The sequence below is a fragment of the Agelaius tricolor genome, unplaced genomic scaffold, assembly GCF_023055355.1.
Source record: "Agelaius tricolor isolate 1412-34295 unplaced genomic scaffold, bAgeTri1.0.p SCAF_84, whole genome shotgun sequence".
In the NCBI taxonomy this organism is placed as follows: Eukaryota; Metazoa; Chordata; class Aves; order Passeriformes; family Icteridae; genus Agelaius; species Agelaius tricolor.
This window is the reverse complement of record NW_027269344.1, coordinates 388,115-412,271: the sequence shown is the minus strand read 5'-3', so window position 1 is coordinate 412,271 and position 24,157 is coordinate 388,115. Positions and strand designations below refer to the sequence as shown.

The 24,157-nt window shown below is 51.8% G+C and overlaps 2 protein-coding genes across 2 annotated transcripts; one reads left to right on the top strand and one right to left on the bottom strand.

The window, feature by feature from the left end:
* Positions 1-652: 652 nt before the first annotated feature.
* LOC139585537 (zinc finger protein 502-like) lies at positions 653-4,015 on the bottom strand. The gene has a single exon (XM_071418349.1). The coding sequence runs from the start codon at positions 2,610-2,612 to the stop codon at positions 1,527-1,529; it is 1,086 nt and encodes a 361-aa protein (XP_071274450.1). The 5' UTR covers positions 2,613-4,015; the 3' UTR covers positions 653-1,526.
* On the top strand, positions 1,468-22,521 carry LOC139585565 (serine/threonine-protein kinase PAK 3-like). Its single transcript, XM_071418357.1, is given in 15 exon segments — positions 1,468-1,508; positions 9,825-9,864; positions 9,866-9,886; positions 10,230-10,319; positions 12,660-13,317; positions 13,509-13,572; positions 14,404-14,452; positions 15,492-15,601; positions 16,360-16,477; positions 16,871-16,970; positions 17,389-17,585; positions 18,493-18,630; positions 21,540-21,685; positions 21,724-21,875; positions 22,517-22,521. Coding segments are annotated over 15 exon segments (1,929 nt in total).
* Positions 22,522-24,157: the final 1,636 nt, after the last annotated feature.

The following is a 24,157-nucleotide window of genomic DNA, read 5'->3' as shown; positions in this document are numbered from 1 at the left end:
TAATCATGCTGAACCCTGAACCCAATAAAAGATATCAATGGAGGGTACTTCCCCAAGACATGAAAAATTCGCCAACTATTTGTTAATGGTTTGTGGCACAGGTCTTGTCAAAAGTGCAGGAGCAATTTAATAACTGCTGCTGTTATCATTACATGGATGATATCTTGTTGGCATCTGATAACAAACAACAGTTATCAGCTCTTAAACAATGTGCTGTAACAAATTTGAAAGCTTTTGGTCTGATCATTGCCCCAGAGAAAGTGCAGGAACACATGCCTTGGAAATACTGGTATGTTAGTGACTAACACTCAAGTTATGCCTCAACCTGTGAAGTTAGACATTGATGTTAAAACTGCTACTGATGTACAGAAATTGGTTGGTTTAATAGGTTGGATTAGATCATATTTAGGCATAACTAATCATCAGATGCAACTATTGCATGATTTGCTGTCAGGCACCACCTCCTCTACTGATGAGAGGCAATTGACCCCAGCAGCAAAGACCCTAGAAGAAATTGAATTAGCCTTACCACACACATTTGTTGACAGATTAGATACCTATGTTGGTGTTCAAGTGTTTATTTTGAAGGACCATGAAATACCGTGTGGAATACCGTGTCAATGAAGTGATAACTGGGAAGATCAACTGCATATTCTGGAATGGATATTTTTATCTTTCAATAAAGATAACAAAACAGTAAAACCTCTTGCTGCTCTAAAAGAGAGACAAACTCACCAAGTCCCTCTGTGGGCTGTAGCTCAGCTCACTCAGTCCCTTATCAGTCCCTCTGGTGCTTGAAATGCCGTGGCCCAGGCCCGGCCCGGTGGGCCACAGGTGTGAGCTGCCCGTGCTCTTCTGGTGTTCAGGCCAGAGCAGGTTTAAACAGGTCCAAAGAAAAGGGAAAAAAACACCACAGTTCAGGAACTTGTTTGGTTCAGCTAGCTAAAACTAACTAAAAGCAAAGGAGAGCTCTGTCCCGCTGTCTGTCCATCCGCAGACAACACAGTCCCAGAGCAGGAATGTGGAGGAGCAAGTGCAGTTTCTGAAAACAAACTGCATGCTGCTTCTCTACCCCTTCACTCTCAGGACAGGTCTTGAAGGTGTAAAACTTATTATTCAGCATAAACAGAACAGACTGGGGATACAAGCACCAAATAGTCAACCCAGAATATACCTCAGGGACCATTCAGTACTCCTTGATGTCACCAGAAGATAGGATTGAATGCAAAAGATTTTATGGGATTGAAATTCAACAAATCTGCTCTTCCCAAGGAATTCCCATTGTAGGCCTGCGTCCTGATGGAGGTTCCTGCCTCTGGGTTTATCTAGGTACCCTCAGAGAACCAGGAAGATGTGGAGCCCCCCAGCCAGATGCCTTCCAACTTGGATCACCAGGACCACGGATCATCAGGGCTCTGCCCAACGGGGGTCACTGGGGATCATCCGATGCGGATCCTCTCATGGGGGATGGAGCTGGAGCAGCGCACAAAGCTCTTCCCACATTTGGGGCACTCACAGGGCTTCCCTTAGTGGCGCCTCCGTTGGTGTCGGGTGAAAGTTGAGCTCAATGAGAATCTCATCCCACACTCCCCACACTCGTAGGGCCTCTCCCCGGTGTGGATGCACCGGTGCAGGGTGAGGGTGGAGTTTTGCTTGAAGCCCTTCCCACAGTCAGGGCAGCGGAAGGGCCTCTCCTCGATGTGACTCCGCTGATGTTTGAGAAGATCGGAGCTCCTGTGAAACCTCTTCCCACACTGGGGACACTTGTAGGGCCTCTCCCCAGTGTGGGTGCCCTGGTGTTTTCTCAGGTCAAAGTGCCACCCATAGCTCTTCCCACATTCCAAGCAGGTGTAGGGCCGTTCCCCCGTGTGGATGACCTGGTGCCGAATCAATGCTGAGCTTCCTCTGAAGCTCCTCCCACATTCCCCACACTCAAAGGGCGTTTCCCCAGTGTGGATCTTCTGGTGTTCCGTCAGCTGGCACTTGATGCTGAAGCTCTTCCCACACTCCCCACACTCATAGGGTTTTTCCCCAGTGTGGATCCTCTCATGTTTCCTCAGGCCAGAGCTGTATCTAAAGCTCTTCCCACATTCCACACACTCACAGGGCTTTCCCCCAGTGTGGATCCTGTGGTGTTGCATCAGGCTCCCCTTCTGGCAGAAGCTCATCCCACATTCCCCACATTCATAAGGCTGGTCTCCAGTGTGGATCATCTTGTGTTGCATCAGCTGGCCCCTCTGCCTGAAGCTCTTCCCACATTCCCCACACTCAAAGGGCTTTTCCCCAGTGTGGATCCTCTGGTGTTGGATCAGGACAGAGTTGTGGCTGAAGCTCTTCCCACACTCCTCACACTCATAGGGCTGCTCCCCAGTGTGGATCACCTGGTGCTGGATCAGATCTAAGCTCCGACTAAAACCCTTCCCACATTCCAAGCACTTGTGGGGCTTCTCCCTGCCATGAGGCTTCTCCACCAGCTCTGAGATCTGGCTGGATCTCTGGCCGCCTTCCTGGCTCAGGGGGGGCTCTTTCCTCCCTGCAGCTCCCTGGGCTGGGTTTGCAGCCCCTCCTCGTGCGGAATCTCCAGGGCTTTTCCTCCACCTCCATCCAGACATGCCCTAGGAATGAAAAATCCTGGTTTGGAGAAAAAAACAAGATGAGAGTGCCTTGGACTGGGAGTTCCTCCTTGCCCAAGTTCATCTCATTAGGTCATTGGGCATCTTGTGTCTCTAAGAACCTCCAAAACACCACAATTCAGCACAAAAGTCCTCCAAACATCAAGACACAGATCAATAACTTCCAAAACATCAACATTCAGCAAAAGCCCCCTCCAAATATAAAGATTCAGCCCCCACAAAAAAACAAAGCACCAACAATTAGCCCAAGAAAGCTCAGAAACACCAAGATTCACCCCCGGGAAAATTGTGGATCCCAATCCCCTGTCACCTGCTGCATGTGGGGGGGGCAACGCTCCTGGGGCTGGGGTCAGAGGCTGCAGATACAGGGAGAGGTGGAACCTTGTGCTGCTTCCTCTTCCTGTTCCTCCTCCGGTGTCCCCACTCTTCCTCACACTCCTCTTCCTCCTGCTATTCCTCCTTCTCCTGCACAATCCCACCTTCTCCTCCCACGGGCATCGTTTGGCCCTTTTGTTCCTCAACCCTGCTTCTCCTTCCCTTCTCCTCCTGCCCCAGGCCCAGCACCCGCTGCCGGCTCCCTCTTGCCCCCAGACCCACAGCATCCCACGGCAGGGGCAGGGATGGAGCTGGGGCAGGTCGGGCTGGGGCAGCGCTGGGCTCTCGGCCGCTCCCGCCCGCACTCGGTCCCCACTGCAGCCGCTCCCGCCAGGACAGCGCGGGGGGGCCCGGCCTTGGCGCTGCCCCACTCCCACCTCCCCAAATTCCCCTCGCATTTGGAGAACAGGGCATGGATGGTGTTGGTGTGCTGCAAAGGGACTGGGTGAGGGGGAGTGTGCAGCAATATGCTTAAGGCAAAAAGCTGCAGAAGGAATCTTTGTGGGAAGGAAAAGGATGATGGAAAAGAGAAGGAAGAGAAAAATACTGAGGACTGGGATGTTTTTCAGCAGGGTCTTATCCTCAACATTTGCCAGCTGATCATTTGTATCCCCGGTTTCCAGGAGAGGAAAACAAGGAGGTCAGGGTTTCAGGGGGTTTCTCTGTGGGGGGCAGCGGCAGCAGCGGGCGCAGAGGTGCGGGACCGGGAGCACGGGCTGGGGGCCTGGGGGGAGCTGCGGGGCCGGGCCGGGGCTGTGGGGCAGCCGGGGCTCAGCGCCGGGCGCTGCCTGACCCCACCAGCCCCGGGCAGGGCCGGCAGTGGCCCCCGGCCCCCAGGAGGCTGCGGGACGCCCCGGCCGCTGCCCGGCCCCGTGGAGCTGCCGGCCCTGCCCGCCGGGGGGCGCCTTTGGACACTGCGGCAGGACAGGGACCGGCTCTGGGATACGGGCTGGGGAGGGCACCCTGAGCACAGGGACGAGGAGCAAGGAACACCTGGGAAATACAGATTGTACATGGAAGGATCCAGATTTTCTTCTAAGGATTTGGTTTGGGTCCTTGGAGAAATGAATGATTTTGCAGAAAACTTAGCAGCTGTCAGAAGGTTAGGGTTAGGGTTGAGTTGCTGATGAGAGCTGATTGCTGGGTGCTTGGGACCTCTGTTTTTTTGGGAGTTTTCCCAGGAGCGGGGGAGGGGGGGGGACGGGGGAAGGGTGCAGAGATGCCGGAGGATTCAGGCTGGGGGTAGGGGCTGGGCGCAGTTGCCGGCCCTCTCTCAGTTTTCTGTCCCTCTCTCAGGTTTTTGGAGGAAGGCAATTGGAGCCGCTGCTCTTAGGCTGCTCTTTCCACTGCTGCTGACAGAGCCCGTGTGAAAAATGTCTATGATTGGCTTTTCACAAACATTAAAATGAGAATTATACATGTTATGTTAGGAATTGCTGTAACAATTTTTTTAAGTAGTGTGTTAAATGTAGTTTTAGGTTATAACATAATGTTAAAATAGAAACTATGTATGTGGGATAGTTTTTTAAAAAAGGAATGAGGACTCACACCAGATAGCAGCCACAGGACACCTAAATCTTTCAGAGAAGAATATTATATTGGTCAATTATCAGAAGAAATGAACTTGTTCCTGCCTTGCTCAGCCCTGAAGATGCCATCAGGATGAAGAGGAAGAAGCTGACACTGACCAGACAGAATCCTTTGTTGGAATGGAATTTATGTATCACGTATGAGATGTACAAATATGTAATGGGCTATGGTTTTTCACAGTTAATCCTCTATTAACGTGTGTCCTTTTTTGGGCTTACTTTGCCCAGGAAAAGGTACCCGAGCCATTTGTAACTCTTTGTTTCCATTGTCTTGTATTGTCCTAAATCCTAATTGTCCAAATTTTTATTACTCTAATTGTATTACTATTTTTATAACCATTTTATTACTATTAAACCTTAAAAAGTTTAAAAACAAGTGATTGGCGTTTTTCACAATTATGGTAGCAGAGGATGGTTACCAACACCTCGCTGCCAGTGCTTTAGGAGAGTCAGAGTGGGGAAGGTGCCCCCTGCCCTCTTCAGCAGCCTCGCTCTGTTTGCCCTGGGGTGACCGACAGACGCAGGTTATGGTGGACAAAAGGAGACAATAAAACAAAGACAAGGGAAAAAGGCTCCCTACAACCACGGCAATTGGCCCCCTAAGAGTAGTAATGTACACGAAGAACATGGGAAGGAAAAGGGATTGGTAAGTATTTCTCAGGGGGGATGAATGTGAGTGAATGAGAGGCGGGCTGGTTGTGCCAGACCTGCCAAGTGAGTGCTGGAGTCTCCCATGCTGCGTTTCTGACTTTCCGCGGTAAGTGGCCAGTAAAGAGACAAAGTGAATGTTAAAAGGAGTGAGAGAATCCCCCGGGGTAACTGGGACTGGGTCTCAGAGAGGGGCTGGACCCCTCGGAGGAAGGGAGCAGAGGAGTTTCCTAGCCCAATCCACTAGCAAATGGGACAAAAGGGGCTCCTAAAAACCTGCTGGGTTGAGGGATAAGAGTGCCCAAGATCATCCAGAATTGAAACCTGCTGGGCTGAGGGATTAATATTCCAAGAGCATTCAGGGTAAAGCAAAATTCTGCCGGATTGAGAATATGCTCAAGAGCATCTGGGATTGGACAACACAGGTGGATTGAGAAATAAAAAAATGCCCAAGTGTTGGGGAAGATGAAACAGGAAAGCCTTATAAATATGATTGTCTGGCAAAAGATTTTGACAATATAGAAACTATAAGCAAGATTGAAATCAAAGCAAGCTTTGAGATACCTCAGTTAGTGAACAACTGGAAAACAATGGTGTGGCCCAACTGAAGGTAATCCCCTTTTAATGAAACAATACCCTCTGTTTGCAGACAGATCCAAGGGTCAGAGCAGATCCTGCCAGCTTGGCAGAAGGGGTCCAAAGAGGAGTTTTTACGGTTTAAAATGTAACACAGTGTGGTAATGTAATGATTCTTATAGGCTGTATGTAAATGCTATAGGACGTGCATCTTGGACTAGATTGGCTGTTGAGAAATAGAACATTCGACACAAAAGAAGATTTATTGTGGTGTAATGGGAACCTTACTCTCTTACGCTTTTGCTCTCTTACGTTTTACTCTCTCACCCTCTCATCCTCTCTACCCCTCTCTTCTCTCGGGCCTGCTCCGAGCTGTGCCTGGCAGCTCCAAGCAGGGCCCTGCACCCAGGCCCTTTGCAATAAACCGCAAGTTCCAGGGCCTGGCTGCAGAGATCTCTCGTCTCCGTCCGTCCCGACCGTCCTACCCCCCGACGCTCCTACACCCAAGAGCATCTGGGGTTGGACAACACAGCTGGGTTGAGGAAAATCCAATAGCACCAGGACTGGCCAGAAATACCTAAAATTGTAATAGGTGATGTGAAAGTAAAAGGTACCTTATTGTTGTTGTGTGTGTGAGAGTGAGTCACACACAAAATCAGCCTCAGCTTCCCGGGCAGGTGGGAAGGGGGGGCTGTGGAAAGAGGTGTGTGTGACCTGCAAATAAGCCATTGTTCTCCTGGGCATGTGGGGGCTGTGACAGAGCATGTGTGTGACTGCAAACGGGCCATTGTCCCCCCGGGCCTGTGAGGGGGCCGTAGCTGAAGAGTGTGAGTGACACAAATCAGCCTCACAGGTGAACGGGCACCGGAGGCAGCAGAGGCAGGGCCCTCCCAGGAGGCCGGGAGATACTGAGACCCAGAGGCCAACGCCAAGGGGAGGGGGCCACAGGGAGCCGCGATTCTCTGTCAACAGGGATCCACTTTGTGTCCTGAGCGTGTGAAAGAATGTGTGGAAGTGAATGAGAAATAGAAGCGAGTGAATGTAGACAAATCAAAGTATATGTAATGTAGATTGTGTATTTTAAGCTTCACTATATCTCCTTGGAGGGAGGTGGATTGCACTGAAAGTAGTGTGAGAAAAAGGTTTTTTATTTTTAAGTGTGTAGTTGAAAGAAAAGTGGTATTTAGGTTGTTAGTGAAAGTGAAAAACAGAGGCAGATGATGAATAGATAAGATCTTGAAAAATGAGACAGAAAACCAGTAAGTTGGATTACAGGGAGAAAAAAAGAAAAAAAAATAGCCCTTTGGGAGTTATGTTAGGTAACAGAGATACAACTCCTTGCAAAAGGAGAAAGTACAGGGTATGTAGTAGTTGATTTGAAAAACATGCAAACTATGGAAAAAGGGAAATTAACCTTAAACTAGTAAGCTCAAACTTGTGAATTATATACTTTAAAAAGAGCACTAGAATATTTAACACAAAATAAAGGAACCATATATACTGATTGAAGGTATGCCTTTAGCGTAGTACATACCTTTAAAAATTTGGAAAGGAAAAAGATTACTTAATTCAAGAGGAAAAGGTTTAGTACATGAGGAACTTATTTCAGAGGTTTTAGAGGCATTAAAATTACCTAAAAGAGATAGCTATAGTACATATTAAGGAACCCCAAAAGGGAAAGACCCCAGAAATAAGAGGAAATAATTTGGCAGATGACGAAGCCAAGGATGCAGCAGAAAGTGGAGCTGAGTGAGTTATGTTAATATTAACTCCAAACAAGGAAAAACTGGAAATTCCAAAGTTTAGGGAAGCCGAGAAAAAAGAATTAAACAAGACAGGAAGTGAACAAGATAAACCAGGGAAATGGAAACTTCTTGATGGAAGACAATTACTTAATAAAATGTGCTTACTAGGAAAATATTAGAAGACATGCATCAGAAAACCCACTGGGGTACTCAAGCTTTGTGTGATCATTTTTTAAGGAACTATGGGTGCACTGGGATTTTTGGAGTAGCAAAGCAAGAAACTGAAAGATGCTTAATTTGCCAAAGGATAAATAAAAAGGTGATGAGAAAAACAACATTAGGAGGTCGTGAGTTAGCTCGTCGACCATTTCAAAGTATCTAAGCAGAAGTTTAGATTTGTTAGGCTCTGGATTTATTTGTAAAAAAACCCATTTAATCTAGAAGAAAGAGAATATGCCATAGGTTAGACAGGAGATTTTAGGAGAATAAAAATCTTTAAAGCATGAGAAACACCCGAGACAAAACAGGAAGAGAACAAGGGGAAATGAAAGGGAGGGGAACAAGAGGAAAAGTCAGAAAGAGAGTGGGATCCTCTGCAGCTCTTGCCCCCTCCGTTCGCGGCCGAGGCGCCTGTCCCGGGTCCCGGCTCGCTGCCCGCCTCAGCTCCGCCTGCCCCGGTTTCCATCCCAGGTGCGGGCTCACTGCCCAGGGCAGCTCCACCTGCCCCGGCGCTGGCGGTGAATTTGTGTGCCCTGCTCCCACTGCCCGGCCCGCGGCCGCTCTGCCGGCCATGCTGGGGAAGATGGGGGTTGCTCTGTCCTGCCGCGTGGGCCGAGGTCACCGCGCCGACCGCACTGAGGCCGGGTCCCAGCCATCCCATCCCCGGCTGCCCTGCCCGTGCCAGCTGCGCTGGGCACCGCCGCTGCTGCTGCCGGGGTCTCCCACCTGCCTTTTCTCTGCCGGGAGCTGCCGGATCAGCCGCCATAAGCCATGTGGGGGCTGCCCACGCTCCGGCTCGGTCTCCACGGGAAGATCCCCCTCTGCCGATTCCGGCAGCAGACCCTGCCCACACTCCCACCGAGCCTCGGCGGGATATCCTCCGTGCTCCAGCGTGGCTGCTCTGGGGGCTGCAGGGGGATCTCTGCATCCCCATGGATCTGCAGGGGGATCTCTGCAGCCCCATGGATCTGCAGGGGGATCTCTGCATCCCCATGGATCTCTGCATCTGGCACCGCCGTTTTTGGAGGCACCAGGAATAGGCTGAGCTCTGCCTGAAGCTCTTCTCACATTCCCCACACCCTTCCCGGCACAGGGAAGCTTTTACCTCCTCACAGCTCCCCAGGCTGGGTTGGCAGCCCCTCCTCATGTGGGATCTCTGGGGCTTTTCCTCCCCATTGGATTCCTGTGCCGTGGAGCTGTTCCAAATGGCCTCTTCCACGAGGTTCTGTGGCAGGGCTTTGTTCTCCCTGGTCTCTGTCTGCAGCTCAGTGCGTGAGGGAGGAAGGACAAAGAGAGGAAGAGACAGGGAGAAGGGAAAAGGAAAAGGCAGGAGGAGAGGAAGGAGATGGGAAAGGAACATAGATGGATGTAGGACAGAATGAGGAGAAGAAGGAGGGTGGACAAGGAGAAGATGGGATTTGCCTCCATGCCAGAGGGAAGGGGAAGGAGATCCCCCCCAGTCCATCCCTGGCAGGATGGTGTTGGCAGTGAGGCTGTCCTGCAGCAATGCTGGGCTGGGAGATGGAGCAGCAGGGAAGGAAAAGGGGCAGTGATTCCTCCTGCCCTGCCTGGCTGTCCCAGTCTGGAGCGTCCTGGCGCTGCCGAGGCCCTTGGAGCGTCCGGCACTCAGGAGCCCGGAGCTCACGGCTGCTTTATAAAGCTGACAAAGTCGGCAGGATGAGTCTGTGTATGCTCTGCAGCAAACTGGGTTTATTGGTACAGGAACAGGGGACAGGTAAGGTTCATCTACAACCGGCAAATGTTCATGCACTTCGACAATGACGTGGGTCAGTACAAGGACCGGGAGAGATCCCTCAGCAAATCCGGCACGGGCACAACAGACCCAGCCTGGACACAGGGAGGGAGTTTATTACCAACCAAATCACAGCAGCACAAGGAGAAGGGAAAGAAATCTCTCCAGCACCTTCCCCCTACCCAACGGGGATCACCCAGAACAGGGGTCACCAGGGCTCTGCCCAACGGGGGTCACTGGGGATCATCCAGCACAGATCCTCCCATGGGGGATGGAGCTGGAGCAGCACACGAAGCTCTTCCCACTCTCGGGACACTCACAGGGCCTCTCCCTGGTGTGGAAGTGCTGGTGAGTGACGATCTCTGAATCCCATTTGAAGCTCTTCTGACATTCCAAGCACTCCTAGGGCCATTCCCCAGTGTGGATCTTGTGGTGCTTGCTGAGGTCGGAGGTCCCACTGAAGCTCTTCCCACATTCCCCACACTCCCAGGGCCTCTCCCCAGTATGGATGTTCAGGTGTTCCATCAGGGTGGAGCTGTAGCTGAAACCCTTCCCACATTCCAAGCATTTGTGGGGCTTCTCCCTGCCATGAGGCTTCTCCACCAGCTCTGAGCTCTGGCTGGATCTCAGGCCGCCTTCCTGGATCAGGGGGGCTCTTTCCTCCCTGCAGCTCCCTGGGCTGGGTTTGCAGCCCCTCCTCGTGCGGAATGTCTGGGCCTTTTCCCCCTCCTCCATCTGGCCACAGCTTGGGAATGACAGACCCTGGTTTGGGGAAACCAAGGTGGGAGCGCCTTGGAGTAGAGGCTCCTCCTGGCCAGGTCCATCTCTAGAAGTCAGCAGGAGTCTTCTGTCCATGAAAATCCCCACAATGTCAAGATTCAGCCCCAGAAAGCTCTCCCAGCAGTTCCCTATTGCTGATTTCTCCACTTTTGGGGTTCTAGAGGTTTCCTTTCCTTAGGATCATGGGGGTCCAATGGTTCCAGGGCTTCTCCATTCTCTGGTGTCCTGCTCAGGGATGATCCAGGGCCTTTTGGGGGTCCATGGGGGCCCTTCTCCCCTGATGCTCTACTCTGAGATCCCAGGGATCCCAGGGGTCCCTCCTCTCCAGGCTCTCCCCCTTTCCAGTCTGCCGGGGTCCCCCAGCTCTGGGATCGCCCCTCTCTGCTCTCCCCACTCTGGGGGTCCCAGGGGTTCCCCTCCTCTGCTCTCCCGGGGGTCCCCAGGACCAATGTCCTCCCCTGCCCATACTGGGCAATGGCCACGTGGGCCCCCAAAGATCCCCCCAAGGGGCTCAGCTTTGGGCTCCTGCAAAATCCAAACCTACACACACAGAGAAAAAAAAACCTCCCAGAGACACCAGATGATATTTGGGGTCAATTCCACAATCTGCGAGCTCCAAACACACCCCAATAAAAAACCCTCTCAGGGACCCCCCGACAGATTTGGGACGACCTCCCCCTCCCCGCTCACCTGCAGGACGAGGTGGGGGCGATGGTCCCGTGGCTGCGGCCACAGGGGGCACTGGAACCTCCTGTTCCTCCTTTTCCTGCTCCTGCTCCTCCTCTTCCTGCTCCTCCTTTTCCTCTCTCCCTCCTCCTCCTCCTCCTTCCTAATCCCACCTCCTCCCCAGTTCCTGCCTTCTGTGTATTTAGAGTGGAGGACCTTGCTTGTTTTTAGAACTAGAACAAAGATCCCAGATGGAACAAGGCTTGCTGCTTTTAGTCAGAACTATCAGTGACTAAAGGTCACGTTTCCTTTGCTTTGGTCCTGTCCTTGTTCTCCTCAGTGTTCAGGCTGGGCTATGGGGTGTCCTTGTTTGCTGCATTTTCCGAGTTCCTCTTGCATCCTTTGGGCCATGGGCTGTGCCCTGGGAGGGTTCTTTGTGCTCCTTTGTGACACAGGAGAACCTTCCAGGCGGTTTCTGCGTGAGCTGCTGCTGGGATGTCACAGGAACAGCGCCACGTCCCCGTGGTGTTCCCGTTGCTGTGGGACACGGAGGCCTCAGTGCCCAGAGTGGCTCTGGGCTCGCTGCCGGAGGATCTTCCTGCCCGAGGCATTCTCAGCAGCCAGCCCAGCCCTGTCCTTCTGTGCTTGCAGGGCTACAGGCTGCAGGCGTGTGCAGCGCAGCCAAAATGATCCAGCACGTGGCTGCTGCAGTTTGCACTCTGTACTCTGTGGCTTATTCGGGGTATTTTTTAACCCACTTGGCACGTAAGTTGAGGTTTTCCCTCGGTGCAGCATCTGTGCCTTTGGGCTTGCTGTGTGCTTTCTGTTCTTCCTCTGGAGCTGAGTTGACTTTGGAACCAAATGGCCATGAAGACACCATTGCTTTGGGAGAGCTCCTGCCAGCAGCTGCAGCTGAAAAAGGGGGTGTCTGCAGCCAGCAGGGCGTGCACAGCACCTGCAATGAGCCCTGGGGGGTTCTGTTCCCTCAAGCAGGGAGTCTGTGCCAGTTCCATCTGAGCCTGGAACTCCCTCCCTTTGCTGCTCCAGCCAAGAACTGACCCAGCCCAGTATTTTGTGCTTGTTCTCTTGCTTGCTGTGGGAAGGGACTGTGGCTCCTGGAGGGATGCAGTGAAAGCAAAATGCTCTCTTGGGGTTGCCTTGCTCCGTGGCATTTCCCAGCACTGGCAGTTTTTCTCCTAACAGCATCTGGTTCATGTTCCCTCTCCCATTGCAGGGCACCTCATGTCTGGATTCCGAGCAGCTCCTCCTTCGGTGAGTGGGAAAGGAACCTTTGGTGTTTGGAATTGTGCAGCAAGTTGTGAGCTCAGCATGTGGCAGTCGAGGGCCAGCCTGGGAGGCTGAAGGAAAGGTCCTGTCAGTGTCTCTGCAGCAGCAGCAGCAGCAAAGGGATCCCTGGCAGTTTTCTCCTTTTCTGCTGAAGAGTTTTTGAAGAGCTGCAGGTCTGGTTTTGCAGGCAGAGGATTGCTTGCTGGCTTTAGCCATGGTGGAATATCGAATTCCCAACAATAAGTGGCAATGTTGACTGTAGCCCATTGTTAGTTGGAACAGCTCCAAACCCCATTTCTGCTTAGTGCAGCTGGATGTGCAGCTGAGGATAAATAAGGTGATAACTGAGATAGAACTTCCTGTCCCTCACGCTGCCGTCTGTCCACAGGGCACAGAAGCAGCACCAGCACCTCCTGGGGCTGTCTCTGCTTCCGAAGAGGAGGTCAACAAGGAGGAAGACAGCAGTGAGCTTCCCGCTGCTCTGGGGGACGATGGTGAACTTCCCTCAGTGCCGGGAGATGACAGTGAACTTCCCGCTGCTCTGGGAGACGAGGGCGAACATCCCGCGGGGTGGGAATGCAACGGCGAGGCTCCCGCGGGGTGGGACAAGGACAGGGGACATCTCCCGGCCTGGGACGAGGACGGTGGATGTCCCCTGGTGTGGGACCAGAGTGGCCAAGCTCCCACGGAGTGGGATGAGGACAATGGACATCTCCCAGTGTGGGATGAGGATGGAGGACATCCTGTGGCATGGGAAGAGGAGAGTGAACATCTCCCAGCATGGGAAGTGGACAGCAAACATCCCCTGGCTTGGAAAGAGGATGGCGAACCTCCAGCATTTTGGGAAGAGGATGGAGAAGCTGCAGCATTTTGGGAAGAGGATGGAGAAGCTCCCTCTGCTTGGGAAGAGGACAATGAACCTCCCTCCGCTGTGGGATCCTGGGCTGAACATTCTGACAGCAGCACAGCCGGGCAGCCAGAGGGGAGAGGGGAGTGGTGCCTGATGCAGCTGAGTACGTCTGCTCTGTTCCTGGGTGCCCGAGCAGGTGCTGTGTGTGTGTCTGGGCATCAGCTGCACCCAGTGTTGCTCTGCAGCTGAATGTCACCGAGCCATTTTTTGTCCTTCCCCAGCTGACACCAAGGGGCTCACGGCCCCAGGGAGTGGGGCTGGTTGTGGTTCTGCTGCAAGGCAGGGTCTCACTCTGGGAGGGAGCGTCTTCCACGTGGTTTCTTTCAGGGAACACCGTGAGCGAGGAGGAGCCTGCCGAGAAATACCTGGAACTGGAGCAGATTGGCCAAGGGTAAGTGCACGGCAGCTGCTGCTGCACAAGCAGGGCCGGGTGTTGTGCTGGTGCAGGATCGAGTGAGAAGTCAGGAGAGCTCCAAGCACCTTCAGACACTGGGCTACCATCCTGCTGTCTCTCAGTCTTGATCAGAATTGATAATTGTGGTCAGAAGGTGCCGTCAAAGGCCCCTGAGGCTGGCAGTGTCCTGCCTGCAGCAAGGAGCAGGACCTGGAAGATCTTCTGTCCCTGGAACTGGATTGCCTAAAAGAGCAACTCACCATGTGGTGACTGTCAGAAAACAGTTCTCAAGAAGATTTCTTTCAAATATTTTCCTTCAAAAAATATCCACTGGTCAGGATTATCAACCTAATGGTTTAGAAACAGAAACCAGAGATGAACTAATAAGTGGTCTATTCTAGCACAGGTAGCACACCCCATCCATTCAGTAACAGACACAGAGCTGATGCACTCTAGGGGAAAAAGCATCACCTGCCTGATGGCAGGGCCCTTGTGGAACCTGCAGGTCTTAGGCAGGAAATGGAAAAGGATGAAATGCATTCTTTTCCAGTTCTTTAGACAGCCATCTCTCACCTCAGGTTTTGAACTAAAGCAATTCAGGGTGGACATTTGGGATTTGCTCCAGCCCAATTCCTTCATGTTGGGTTTCAGTTTTCTCCTGCACACCTTGCATGGCAGAGGGCTGGTGGCTGCTGTGCTGTTGTTGGAAGGGTCGATGCACCCAGGTGTTTGTGAACGCTGCAGGCAGCAGAGATCTCCTGTCTGGGCTGGCTTTCCCTGCCAGGGCCTAAAGCGCTGCTTCTTTCTTCTCTGCTGTTTTGTCTCCAGGGCTTTTGGAACCGTTTATAAAGGACTCGACAGGGCCACTGGAGGAGAGGTCAGTGCCAACACGCCCAGCACGTCTGGCAGCTCTCCAGGGCTTTCCCCTCTGCTGGGAGCTGTGGCTGCAGCTTTGGGGGCCAGCAGAGCTTTCCTGCCTGGGCTGCTCCTCTGAAGGCAGAGCAGTGTCAGCCTGCAGAGCACAGCTGGGACAGACTTGGTCCTTCTGAAGCGCCAAAGGAATGCAAGGAGGGCAGCGGTGTCTGTCAGAGCAGGACATGCTGACTTGGCCTTCATATCTAAAAGTGTGAATGCATCAGCTGCTGGAGACTGAGGCCAAATTTATCATCCCAACCTTAGACAGGAACATTATTTAGCTATTCTTAGCTAAAGTATAACATTATTATTATTTCCATCCTGCCTTTCATCTTCAAAGGATACCTCAAGGCCTAATTAGGGAGAGATCCTGCTTGGGCTCAATTTGGGGTTTTAGTCCTACTTCAGCTGTTCACAGAGAGAGAGGGAGAGAAATGAGGAGATGGATATCCAGAGCAAAGCTCTCTCCTAATCCTGCAGTTGTGTTTGGGTCTGGTGTCAGTGACAGCCTGTGACAGGGATCACCTGAGCAATGGGTTTGCGTGTCTGCTTTGTTGTGCAATCCCAAACAGAGCAGCTGGATCTGAAATCATGACCAAATCCCATAGAATTGCTAAGGGGTTCCTGGCTGTTCTGCTTTGTTTTCACAGAACCAGAATTACCTCCTGCTTGCAAAATGGGTTTGAATAATAATAGTAGGAGTGTTGAGGCCATTTGAGAAGACTGTAGGTGCAGAGAATGTTGTTAGAGCTTTGAGGCTGACAGCTGAGGGACCATTTCTGCAGAGCTTGCAAGGCCAAATGTCTCTGGCCATGTGTCCTGTAAGCAGCCCCCAGCTGGCAGAGGAATGGGCTGTGGGAATGGCCCTTGCTGAGCTCTGGTGTCCCATCCCAAGGCAGTTTGGCACAGCCCGGCTCCGTCGCTCCACAAAGACTCGCTCCGTGTTTGCTGTGGCCTCCTGCCACAGACTCCTCCAGTTCAAGGCTGCAATGTCCCTTCAGGTGGCCATCAAGAAAATGAGTCTCAGAGGGCAGAACAGGGAACGAGCTGTGAATGAGATCCTGCTCCTGAAGGACAAGAAGAACCCCAACATTGTCAACTCTTTGGACAGGTGAGTGATTCAGCTCTGATCCCGAGCCCGGGCCCTGCGTTAACCTTTCCTGGCATCAGGAGTCTGTAGCCTGTTTTGAAAATGCCTGACCCAGCCACATCTTCCCAAAATAACAGCCTGGCAGTTCACTCCCTCCACGTGCTTTTGTTGCTTTGCTTTGGTTTTTCCTTCAAGTTGACCCCGTTTACTGTGTCTCCCAGCAAGTGCTGATAAACCACAGCAGAAATTATTTCCCTTGGCTTCTTCTTCCCAGCCCTTTTCCATTGCTACAGATGCCAGGAAGATCGGGTTTTTGTTTCCAGAAATGCCTCATTTGCCCATTTTTCACTGGCCTTGCCTGTTTTCTGAAGGGACTTTCTGAAAGGTTTTCTGACTGCTTTTGTCCCAAGTGCTGCACGGCCTCCTCCCCTGGATAACCCCGGCAGTTGTGTTGCCTTGTTCTGGAGGGAATGGTGGAACTGATGAGTTCAGAAGCTGAACCAGCTGGGGCCAAGGGTTGTGGTTCCACATTGATCTGGGCTGTTGCTAAACTGCATTTTTCACCTGCTTGCCATCCAAGGCCTCTCCTTTCTCACAGGTGTCTCCTTCCCCTTTAGACTGTGCAGATTCCAAGGGCTGTGCAGCCTGGCAGGAATGTCTCTCCATCTGATTCTGTCCTCACTGACAAGTGACCTGGAAACAAAACTCCCCTCCAGGCTTTTCTATGGGGGAATTGAGCTCTGCACTTTCATCTCCATGCCATTGCTTTCCTCTTCCAGCTTCCTTGTGGATGGAGATCTCTGGCTGGTGATGGAATACATGGATGGAGGATCTTTGCGGGACGTTGTCAGACAGACGCGCATGGCTGAAGGAGAGATGGCAGCTGTCAGTCGGGAGGTGAGGGATCCTGCTTGTCACTCCCATGGCTGGGACACGATGGTCCTTCCAAAGAGGGCGTGAGAACAGGAGTGGCTCCATGCTCAGGGCTTTGTTTCTGAGTTGTTTTTATGAGCTGGAGAAGAAAGAGCCTCTGCAGTGAACGGCTTGCCAGCATCACTGCACTTCTACTCTGTTCTTGTTCTCTCTCCTGCTGTTGTGGTACTCTCTGTCTGCTTTGGATTTGATTTGCTGTTCTCAGCTTTGCCTTGAACCGTTTGCCTGGAGCTTGTGTGCACTGCACTCCTGGCCTGTCACAGCAAAGCTGCTGCTGGCAGAATTCTGAGCTGTCCTTTCTGGTGTGATATATTCCAGCCATTGGTTTTTGCCCTCGTGTTTCTTGTTCTCTCTCAGTGTCTGCAGGGCCTGGATTTCCTCCATTCCAACCGGGTGATCCACAGGGATCTGAAGAGCTCCAACATCCTCCTGGGCATGGACGGCTCTGTCAGGCTGGGTGGGTGTTCCTGGCCAGGCACGGCGCTCCCGGGCTGCGGGGCTGGGGCTGCTTCCCAGGGAGGGCCAGAGCCCCACAAGGGCTGCTGGGGGCACTGCCCCGCCCCTGCTGCCAGCTGAGAGCGGCTGCCCCTGCAGAGAGCTCAGGAGAGGAACAGGGGGCCAGCAGTGCCTTTGCTCTGGCCATGGCCCTTCCAGAGGGGCAGCAGTGGGAATCTAAAGCTCCGAGGGAATCAGTAAAAGCCACTGCAGGAAAGCTGAGGGTTTCTTGAAGGGCCCAGTTCCATCTTTCCTTGGCTACAGCCCTGAGGGCTTTTCCAGCTGACTTCACTACTGCACTCTCAGACTGAGCGTGGGGAATCTTTGTGCTTGGTTTCCTCATTGCAGCTGCCTTTGACAGGGTTTCTTTCTGTCCTCAGCTGATTTTGGCCTCTGCGCTCAGCTCAGCCCTGAGCAGGACCAGCGCAGCTCCATGGTGGGCACTGCTCACTGGATGGCCCCAGAAGTTGTGACCAGATCTCCTTATGGCCCCAAGGTGGACATCTGGTCCTTCGGCATTGTGACCATCGAGATGGTGGAAGGAGAACCTCCTTACTTCAGGGAAACGGCGGCCATGGTAAGAGGCAAATTCTCCAGTGGCTGCAGAGGCTGCGAGCACAGGGGGACCCTGCACTGGGAGCAGCAGCTGGAGGTTTCTGCACATGGGAAGGGAATTCCCAGAGGACTTGTGCCTCCACACAGACAAATGTTCTGCAGTCTCCAGCAACAATTTGCTTTGGGCTTTTCGTTGTTGCAGCTCTTCTAGCTGAGAGGATGACCTGGAAATATGAAGCAAGTGCATCAGCTCTAATGTTATCTTGCAAGAAAACCCCACACCATCCCCAAATCCCAGCCCCAAACCCAACAAGATTTCTGCAGGAGTTTCTAAAAGAGGTTTTGCAAGATGATCTCCCCTGATTCTTCTCACTGGGAAACTTGTTGAAAACAGGAAGATGATGGTTTAACATCCCCATAGTCTAACATATTTCTTTCCTAGTCCAAGCTACTTTTTCTGTGTCACCAAGCCTGAGCTTTCAGCATCACAAACCTCCTGTTTCTTGCCTGGCAGTTTCTGGGATGGGGCATCAGGAATGCATTTTCTTGAGTGTCAGTGGCACTGCAGAGATGCACTTGATGGAAGAATCCTCTGAAATAACACAGGCAGACCACAGTGACTCTGGAAAATGGCCTGTAAAGCTGGTGTCCATATTTGGAGAAGCAAAATGGGCTATTTCTGATGGAGGTTCCTACTAACAAAGCCGGCCAATGAAACTGGCTCTCAAGGCGAGATCATTTGGATGTTGCAGTGGCTGTGGCAGCCCCAGGGTTTGGGTTTTTTGGTTGGCATAGCAAAATGAGCTCTGAGCAGCATCTCTGGCAGGGAGGAAAGTGGCCCTGGAGCTGGGGCTGAGGCCCCGGGGTGGATGTGAGCCCGTGTGGGTGTGAAGGAAGCTGGCAGAGCGCTGAGTTTGCTTTCCCTGCAGGCTCGCGCTCTGATCCGGCAGAACGGGACCCCGCAGCTGCAGGAGCCCCGGCGCCTGTCGGCTCTGCTGCGGGACTTCCTCGAGTGCAGCCTGGAGCCGGACGAGGAGCGGCGCTGGGCTGCCCAGGAGCTGCTGCAGGTGAGAGCCAAGGGCTGCAGGGGAAGCAGCAGCGCCAGGGAGGGGTTTTCTTGTGGGGCCCCCTCCGATAGTCTCCAGCCTCGCTGCGTTCCACGCGCAGAGCGAGCAGAATCCTCGCCTGCTGTGGCCTGGCAGGCTCCTTTCGAGCTCATCTGGACCTGGTGCCCCACAGCGAGCAGGGACATCTTCAAGCAGCTCAGGGGCCTCAGAGCCCTGCCTGACCTGAGCTTGGATGTTTCCAGGCAGGAGGCACCTCCCACATCTCTGGGCACCTCCTGTCAGTGTTTCCCCACTCTCCCGGTTAAAAAATTCTTCCTTAGATCTAATCTGAGCCTGCTTCCCTCGATTTTCAAACCATTTCCCTTTGTCCTGTTGCAACAGAGCCTGTGAGGAACTTGACTCTGGAAAGTAACAGTTCATTTCTTTATTTTTTATCCTTTGGGCAGCACCCATTTTTATCATCAGCCAAGCCTCTCTCCAGCCTGACCCCTCTGATCACTGCAGCAAAGCAACTGAGGGAGCAGCAGAGCAGATGAAGCACTTGAGGACAGCTTCTTGTTACAGTAGTTAGGACAATTATTAGTCATGGTAGTTAGCACTGGTAGTTAGTTAGGGTAGTTAGCATTGCTAGTTAGTTATGGTAGTTAGAGCAGCCTGTTTGTTATGAAAGTTTTATGAATAAAAACGCTCTTAAACCTCAACTCCCCTGACGTGTCCCTTCCCTCTCCCGCTGTGACTCAGCTGCCCGGAGCAATGTGAGGGGAGAGCGGGCCCAGCCTGGCCCAGAGCTGAGCCCCAGCAGAGCCCTGGCAGAGCCCAGAGCAGCCTCGGCACCTGCAGAGTCAGCCTGGAAGGAGGCGCTTGGAGCCTTCTCGGCTGCACCCGGCTCTTGGTTACAAACTGTGTGTGCTGGAAAATGCCACCGGCTCTGCAGGAGGGCAGAAGGGGCCCGGGGAAGGCCCAGGTGCTCCATGCAAGGGAAAAACCTGCCCTGGGTTTGTTATAAATAACTAGGTAGTGCTGGCTTTTGCTATTAGGTATTGACTTCTGCAAAACATTCTTAATCACAATGAGTTTGATATAGTACAGTTTGTAATCACTTTTCACTGCTTTTGCTATAGTATAATTTGTCAGCTCTTTGTGGCCAATGCCTGGCCCGTGTATAGCTCATATCCTCAGAACATCATTTATGGATGATATTTTAGTTAGTGGACAGTGTGAAAAACATACATTATAGTTTTGGCTTTTGCAAAATATTAAAGTGGATGCCATGTGTTGTGCATTAGAATGTTAACTTTTACAGAAGTAGCCGTAGTTGTGAAATAATAACTAATGCTTTTATTTTTGTAACTAACTGACAATAACAACTCAGAGATATTTGTGAAAGAGCTAATGTTCATTTAAAGTACTTGTGGAAGTAGCTAAAAGCGTCTGCATGGTCAGATAACATCTAAGGAAGGGATGTGATGAGGCCCCTGCCACTGACCCTTCCACTGTCAATAACTGTCACCTGCTGAAACCACAGAACAGGGGCCCTTGTGAGGCAGTGACACACAACCCTCAAAACAGCAATCCACGATTCCTGCACGTGCTCTAAAAAGGCAAGTTGGGGGTCAAACCAACCTAAAGAATTCCTGGAACATGTAAATGAGTTCCAGGAAATGTTTGAATATGTATAATCATTATGAATATGTATTTGAACAATACAATGGAGAAACTAGACAAGAAGAGTTGCTGTGGTTAACCGGTGTGCCTCTGGCCATTGCCAACACCCAGCGCTGTTACTGATTTGTCCCTTATTATTCCTTATTAAACTTTCAAAAATTCTAAAGAGTGAGGCTCATTTCTCACAAAACCCAAGGTGCTCACCCCTTGTTCTTCCCCCAAAGCCAGGATTTGTCAACCCTAAACTTTGTCTGGACGGAGGAGAAGGAGGCTGCGAGGAAAAGGAAGATGCACTGGTGTGGAGGCCCATGGGAGTCTCAATCTCCCACCCGTGTAGGACTGGTCCCTAATAAGAAGAATAGATTTCAAGGTTATGGTGACAAGCTTGCTTCTCCTATAGATCTTTGCTGGCACATGCTGATTTTTGGAAAGTTATGTTACCCCATTGGCCTGTTGGCTTAATTACCCTAGTTCACCCCTATTACCCATCTTTGATTAGTCCCTAGCTCTCTGTCCCTCCATTGGCCCCAGTTTACTGCATTACTCTGCCCCTGTTTCCCTATTAGCTGTCCCGACCCTTAACCCCTCCTTTGCACATTTTCCCCCATGTCCATTGGACCCTGACCCTCAGCTCCACCCTCACTACCCCATATAAAAACCCCCTGTGCCCTCAGCTTGCACCCTGTCTTTGTGCCTGGACCCTGTTCAGCTCTGTCCCCTGTTCCTGTACCAATAAACCCAGTTTGCTGAGATCATACCCAGACCCATGCTGCCGACTTTGTCAGCTTTATAAAGCAGCCGTGAGCTCCGGGCTCCTGAGTGCCGGACGCTCCAGGGGCCTCGGCAGCGCCAGGACGCTCCAGACTGGGACAGCCAGGCAGGGCAGGAGGAATCACTGCCCCTTTCCCCTCCCTGCTGCTCCATCTCCCAGCCCAGCATTGCTGCAGGACAGCCTCACTGCCAACGCCATCCTGCCAGGGATGGACTGGGGGGATCTCCTTCCCCTTCCCTCTGGCATGGAGGCAAATCCCATCTTCTCCTTGTCCACCCTCCTTCTTCTCCTCATTCTGTCCTACATCCATCTATGTTCCTTTCCCATCTCCTTCCTCCCTTGTTCCTTCTTGTTCCTTCCTCTCCTCCTGCCTTTTCCTTTTCCCTTCTCCCTGTCTCTTCCTCTCTTTGTCCTTCCTCCCTCACGCACTGAGCTGCAGACAGAGACCAGGGAGAACAAAGCCCTGCCACAGAACCTCGTGGAAGAGGCCATTTGGAACAGCTCCACGGCGCAGGAATCCAATGGGGAGGAAAAGCCCCAGAGATCCCACATGAGGAGGGGCTGCAAACCCAGCCTGGGGAGCTGTGAGGAGGTAAAAGCCTCCCTGTGCCGGGAAGGGTGTGGGGAATGTGAGAAGAGCTTCAGGCAGAGCTCAGCCTATTCCTGGTGCCTCCAAAAACGGCGGTGCCAGATGCAGAGATCCATGGGGATGCAGAGATCCCCCTGCAGATCCATGGGGATGCAGAGATCCCCCTGCAGCCCCCAGAGCAGCCACGCTGGAGCACGGAGGATATCCCGCCGAGGCTCGGTGGGAGTGTGGGCAGGGTCTGCTGCCGGAATCGGCAGAGGGGGATCTTCCCGTGGAGACCGAGCCGGAGCGTGGGCAGCCCCCACATGGCTTATGGCGGCTGATCCGGCAGCTCCCGGCAGAGAAAAGGCAGGTGGGAGACCCCGGCAGCAGCAGCGGCGGTGCCCAGCGCAGCTGGCACGGGCAGGGCAGCCGGGGATGGGATGGCTGGGACCCGGCCTCGGTGCGGTCGGCGCGGTGACCTCGGCCCACGCGGCAGGACAGAGCAACCCCCATCTTCCCCAGCATGGCCGGCAGAGCGGCCGCGGGCCGGGCAGTGGGAGCAGGGCACACAAATTCACCGCCAGCGCCGGGGCAGGTGGAGCTGCCCTGGGCAGTGAGCCCGCACCTGGGATGGAAACCGGGGCAGGCGGAGCTGAGGCGGGCAGCGAGCCGGGACCCGGGACAGGCGCCTCGGCCGCGAACGGAGGGGGCAAGAGCTGCAGAGGATCCCACTCTCTTTCTGACTTTTCCTCTTGTTCCCCTCCCTTTCATTTCCCCTTGTTCTCTTCCTGTTTTGTCTCGGGTGTTTCTCATGCTTTAAAGATTTTTATTCTCCTAAAATCTCCTGTCTAACCTATGGCATATTCTCTTTCTTCTAGATTAAATGGGTTTTTTTACAAATAAATCCAGAGCCTAACAAATCTAAACTTCTGCTTAGATACTTTGAAATGGTCGACGAGCTAACTCACGACCTCCTAATGTTGTTTTTCTCATCACCTTTTTATTTATCCTTTGGCAAATTAAGCATCTTTCAGTTTCTTGCTTTGCTACTCCAAAAATCCCAGTGCACCCATAGTTCCTTAAAAAATGATCACACAAAGCTTGAGTACCCCAGTGGGTTTTCTGATGCATGTCTTCTAATATTTTCCTAGTAAGCACATTTTATTAAGTAATTGTCTTCCATCAAGAAGTTTCCATTTCCCTGATTTATCTTGTTCACTTCTTGTCTTGTTTAATTCTTTTTTCTCGGCTTCCCTAAACTTTGGAATTTCCAGTTTTTCCTTGTTTGGAGTTAATATTAACATAACTCACTCAGCTCCACTTTCTGCTGCATCCTTGGCTTCGTCATCTGCCAAATTATTTCCTCTTATTTCTGGGGTCTTTCCCTTTTGGGGTTCCTTAATATGTACTATAGCTATCTCTTTTAGGTAATTTTAATGCCTCTAAAACCTCTGAAATAAGTTCCTCATGTACTAAACCTTTTCCTCTTGAATTAAGTAATCTTTTTCCTTTCCAAATTTTTAAAGGTATGTACTACGCTAAAGGCATACCTTCAATCAGTATATATGGTTCCTTTATTTTGTGTTAAATATTCTAGTGCTCTTTTTAAAGTATATAATTCACAAGTTTGAGCTTACTAGTTTAAGGTTAATTTCCCTTTTTCCATAGTTTGCATGTTTTTCAAATCAACTACTACATACCCTGTACTTTCTCCTTTTGCAAGGAGTTGTATCTCTGTTACCTAACATAACTCCCAAAGGGCTATTTTTTTTTCTTTTTTTCTCCCTGTAATCCAACTTACTGGTTTTCTGTCTCATTTTTCAAGATCTTATCTATTCATCATCTGCCTCTGTTTTTCACTTTCACTAACAACCTAAATACCACTTTTCTTTCAACTACACACTTAAAAATAAAAAACCTTTTTCTCACACTTCTTTCAGTGCAATCCACCTCTCTCCAAGGAGATATAGTGAAGCTTAAAATACACAATCTACATTACATATACTTTGATTTGTCTACATTCACTCGCTTCTATTTCTCATTCACTTCCACACATTCTTTCACACGCTCAGGACACAAAGTGGATCCCTGTTGACAGAGAATCGCGGCTCCCTGTGGCCCCCTCCCCTTGGCGTTGGCCTCTGGGTCTCAGTATCTCCCGGCCTCCTGGGAGGGCCCTGACTCTGCTGCCTCCGGTGCCCGTTCACCTGTGAGGCTGATTTGTGTCACTCACACTCTTCAGCTACGGCCCCCTCACAGGCCCGGGGGGACAATGGCCCGTTTGCAGTCACACACATGCTCTGTCGCAGCCCCCACCCACCCAAGGGACAATGGCTTATTTGTGGGTCACACACACCTCTTTCCACAGCCCCCCCTTCCCACCTGCCCGGGAAGCTGAGGCTGATTTTGTGTGTGACTCACTCTCACACACACAACAACAATAATGTACCTTTTGCTTTCACATCACCTATTACAATTTTAGGTATTTCTGGCCAGTCCTGGTGCTATTGGATTTTCCT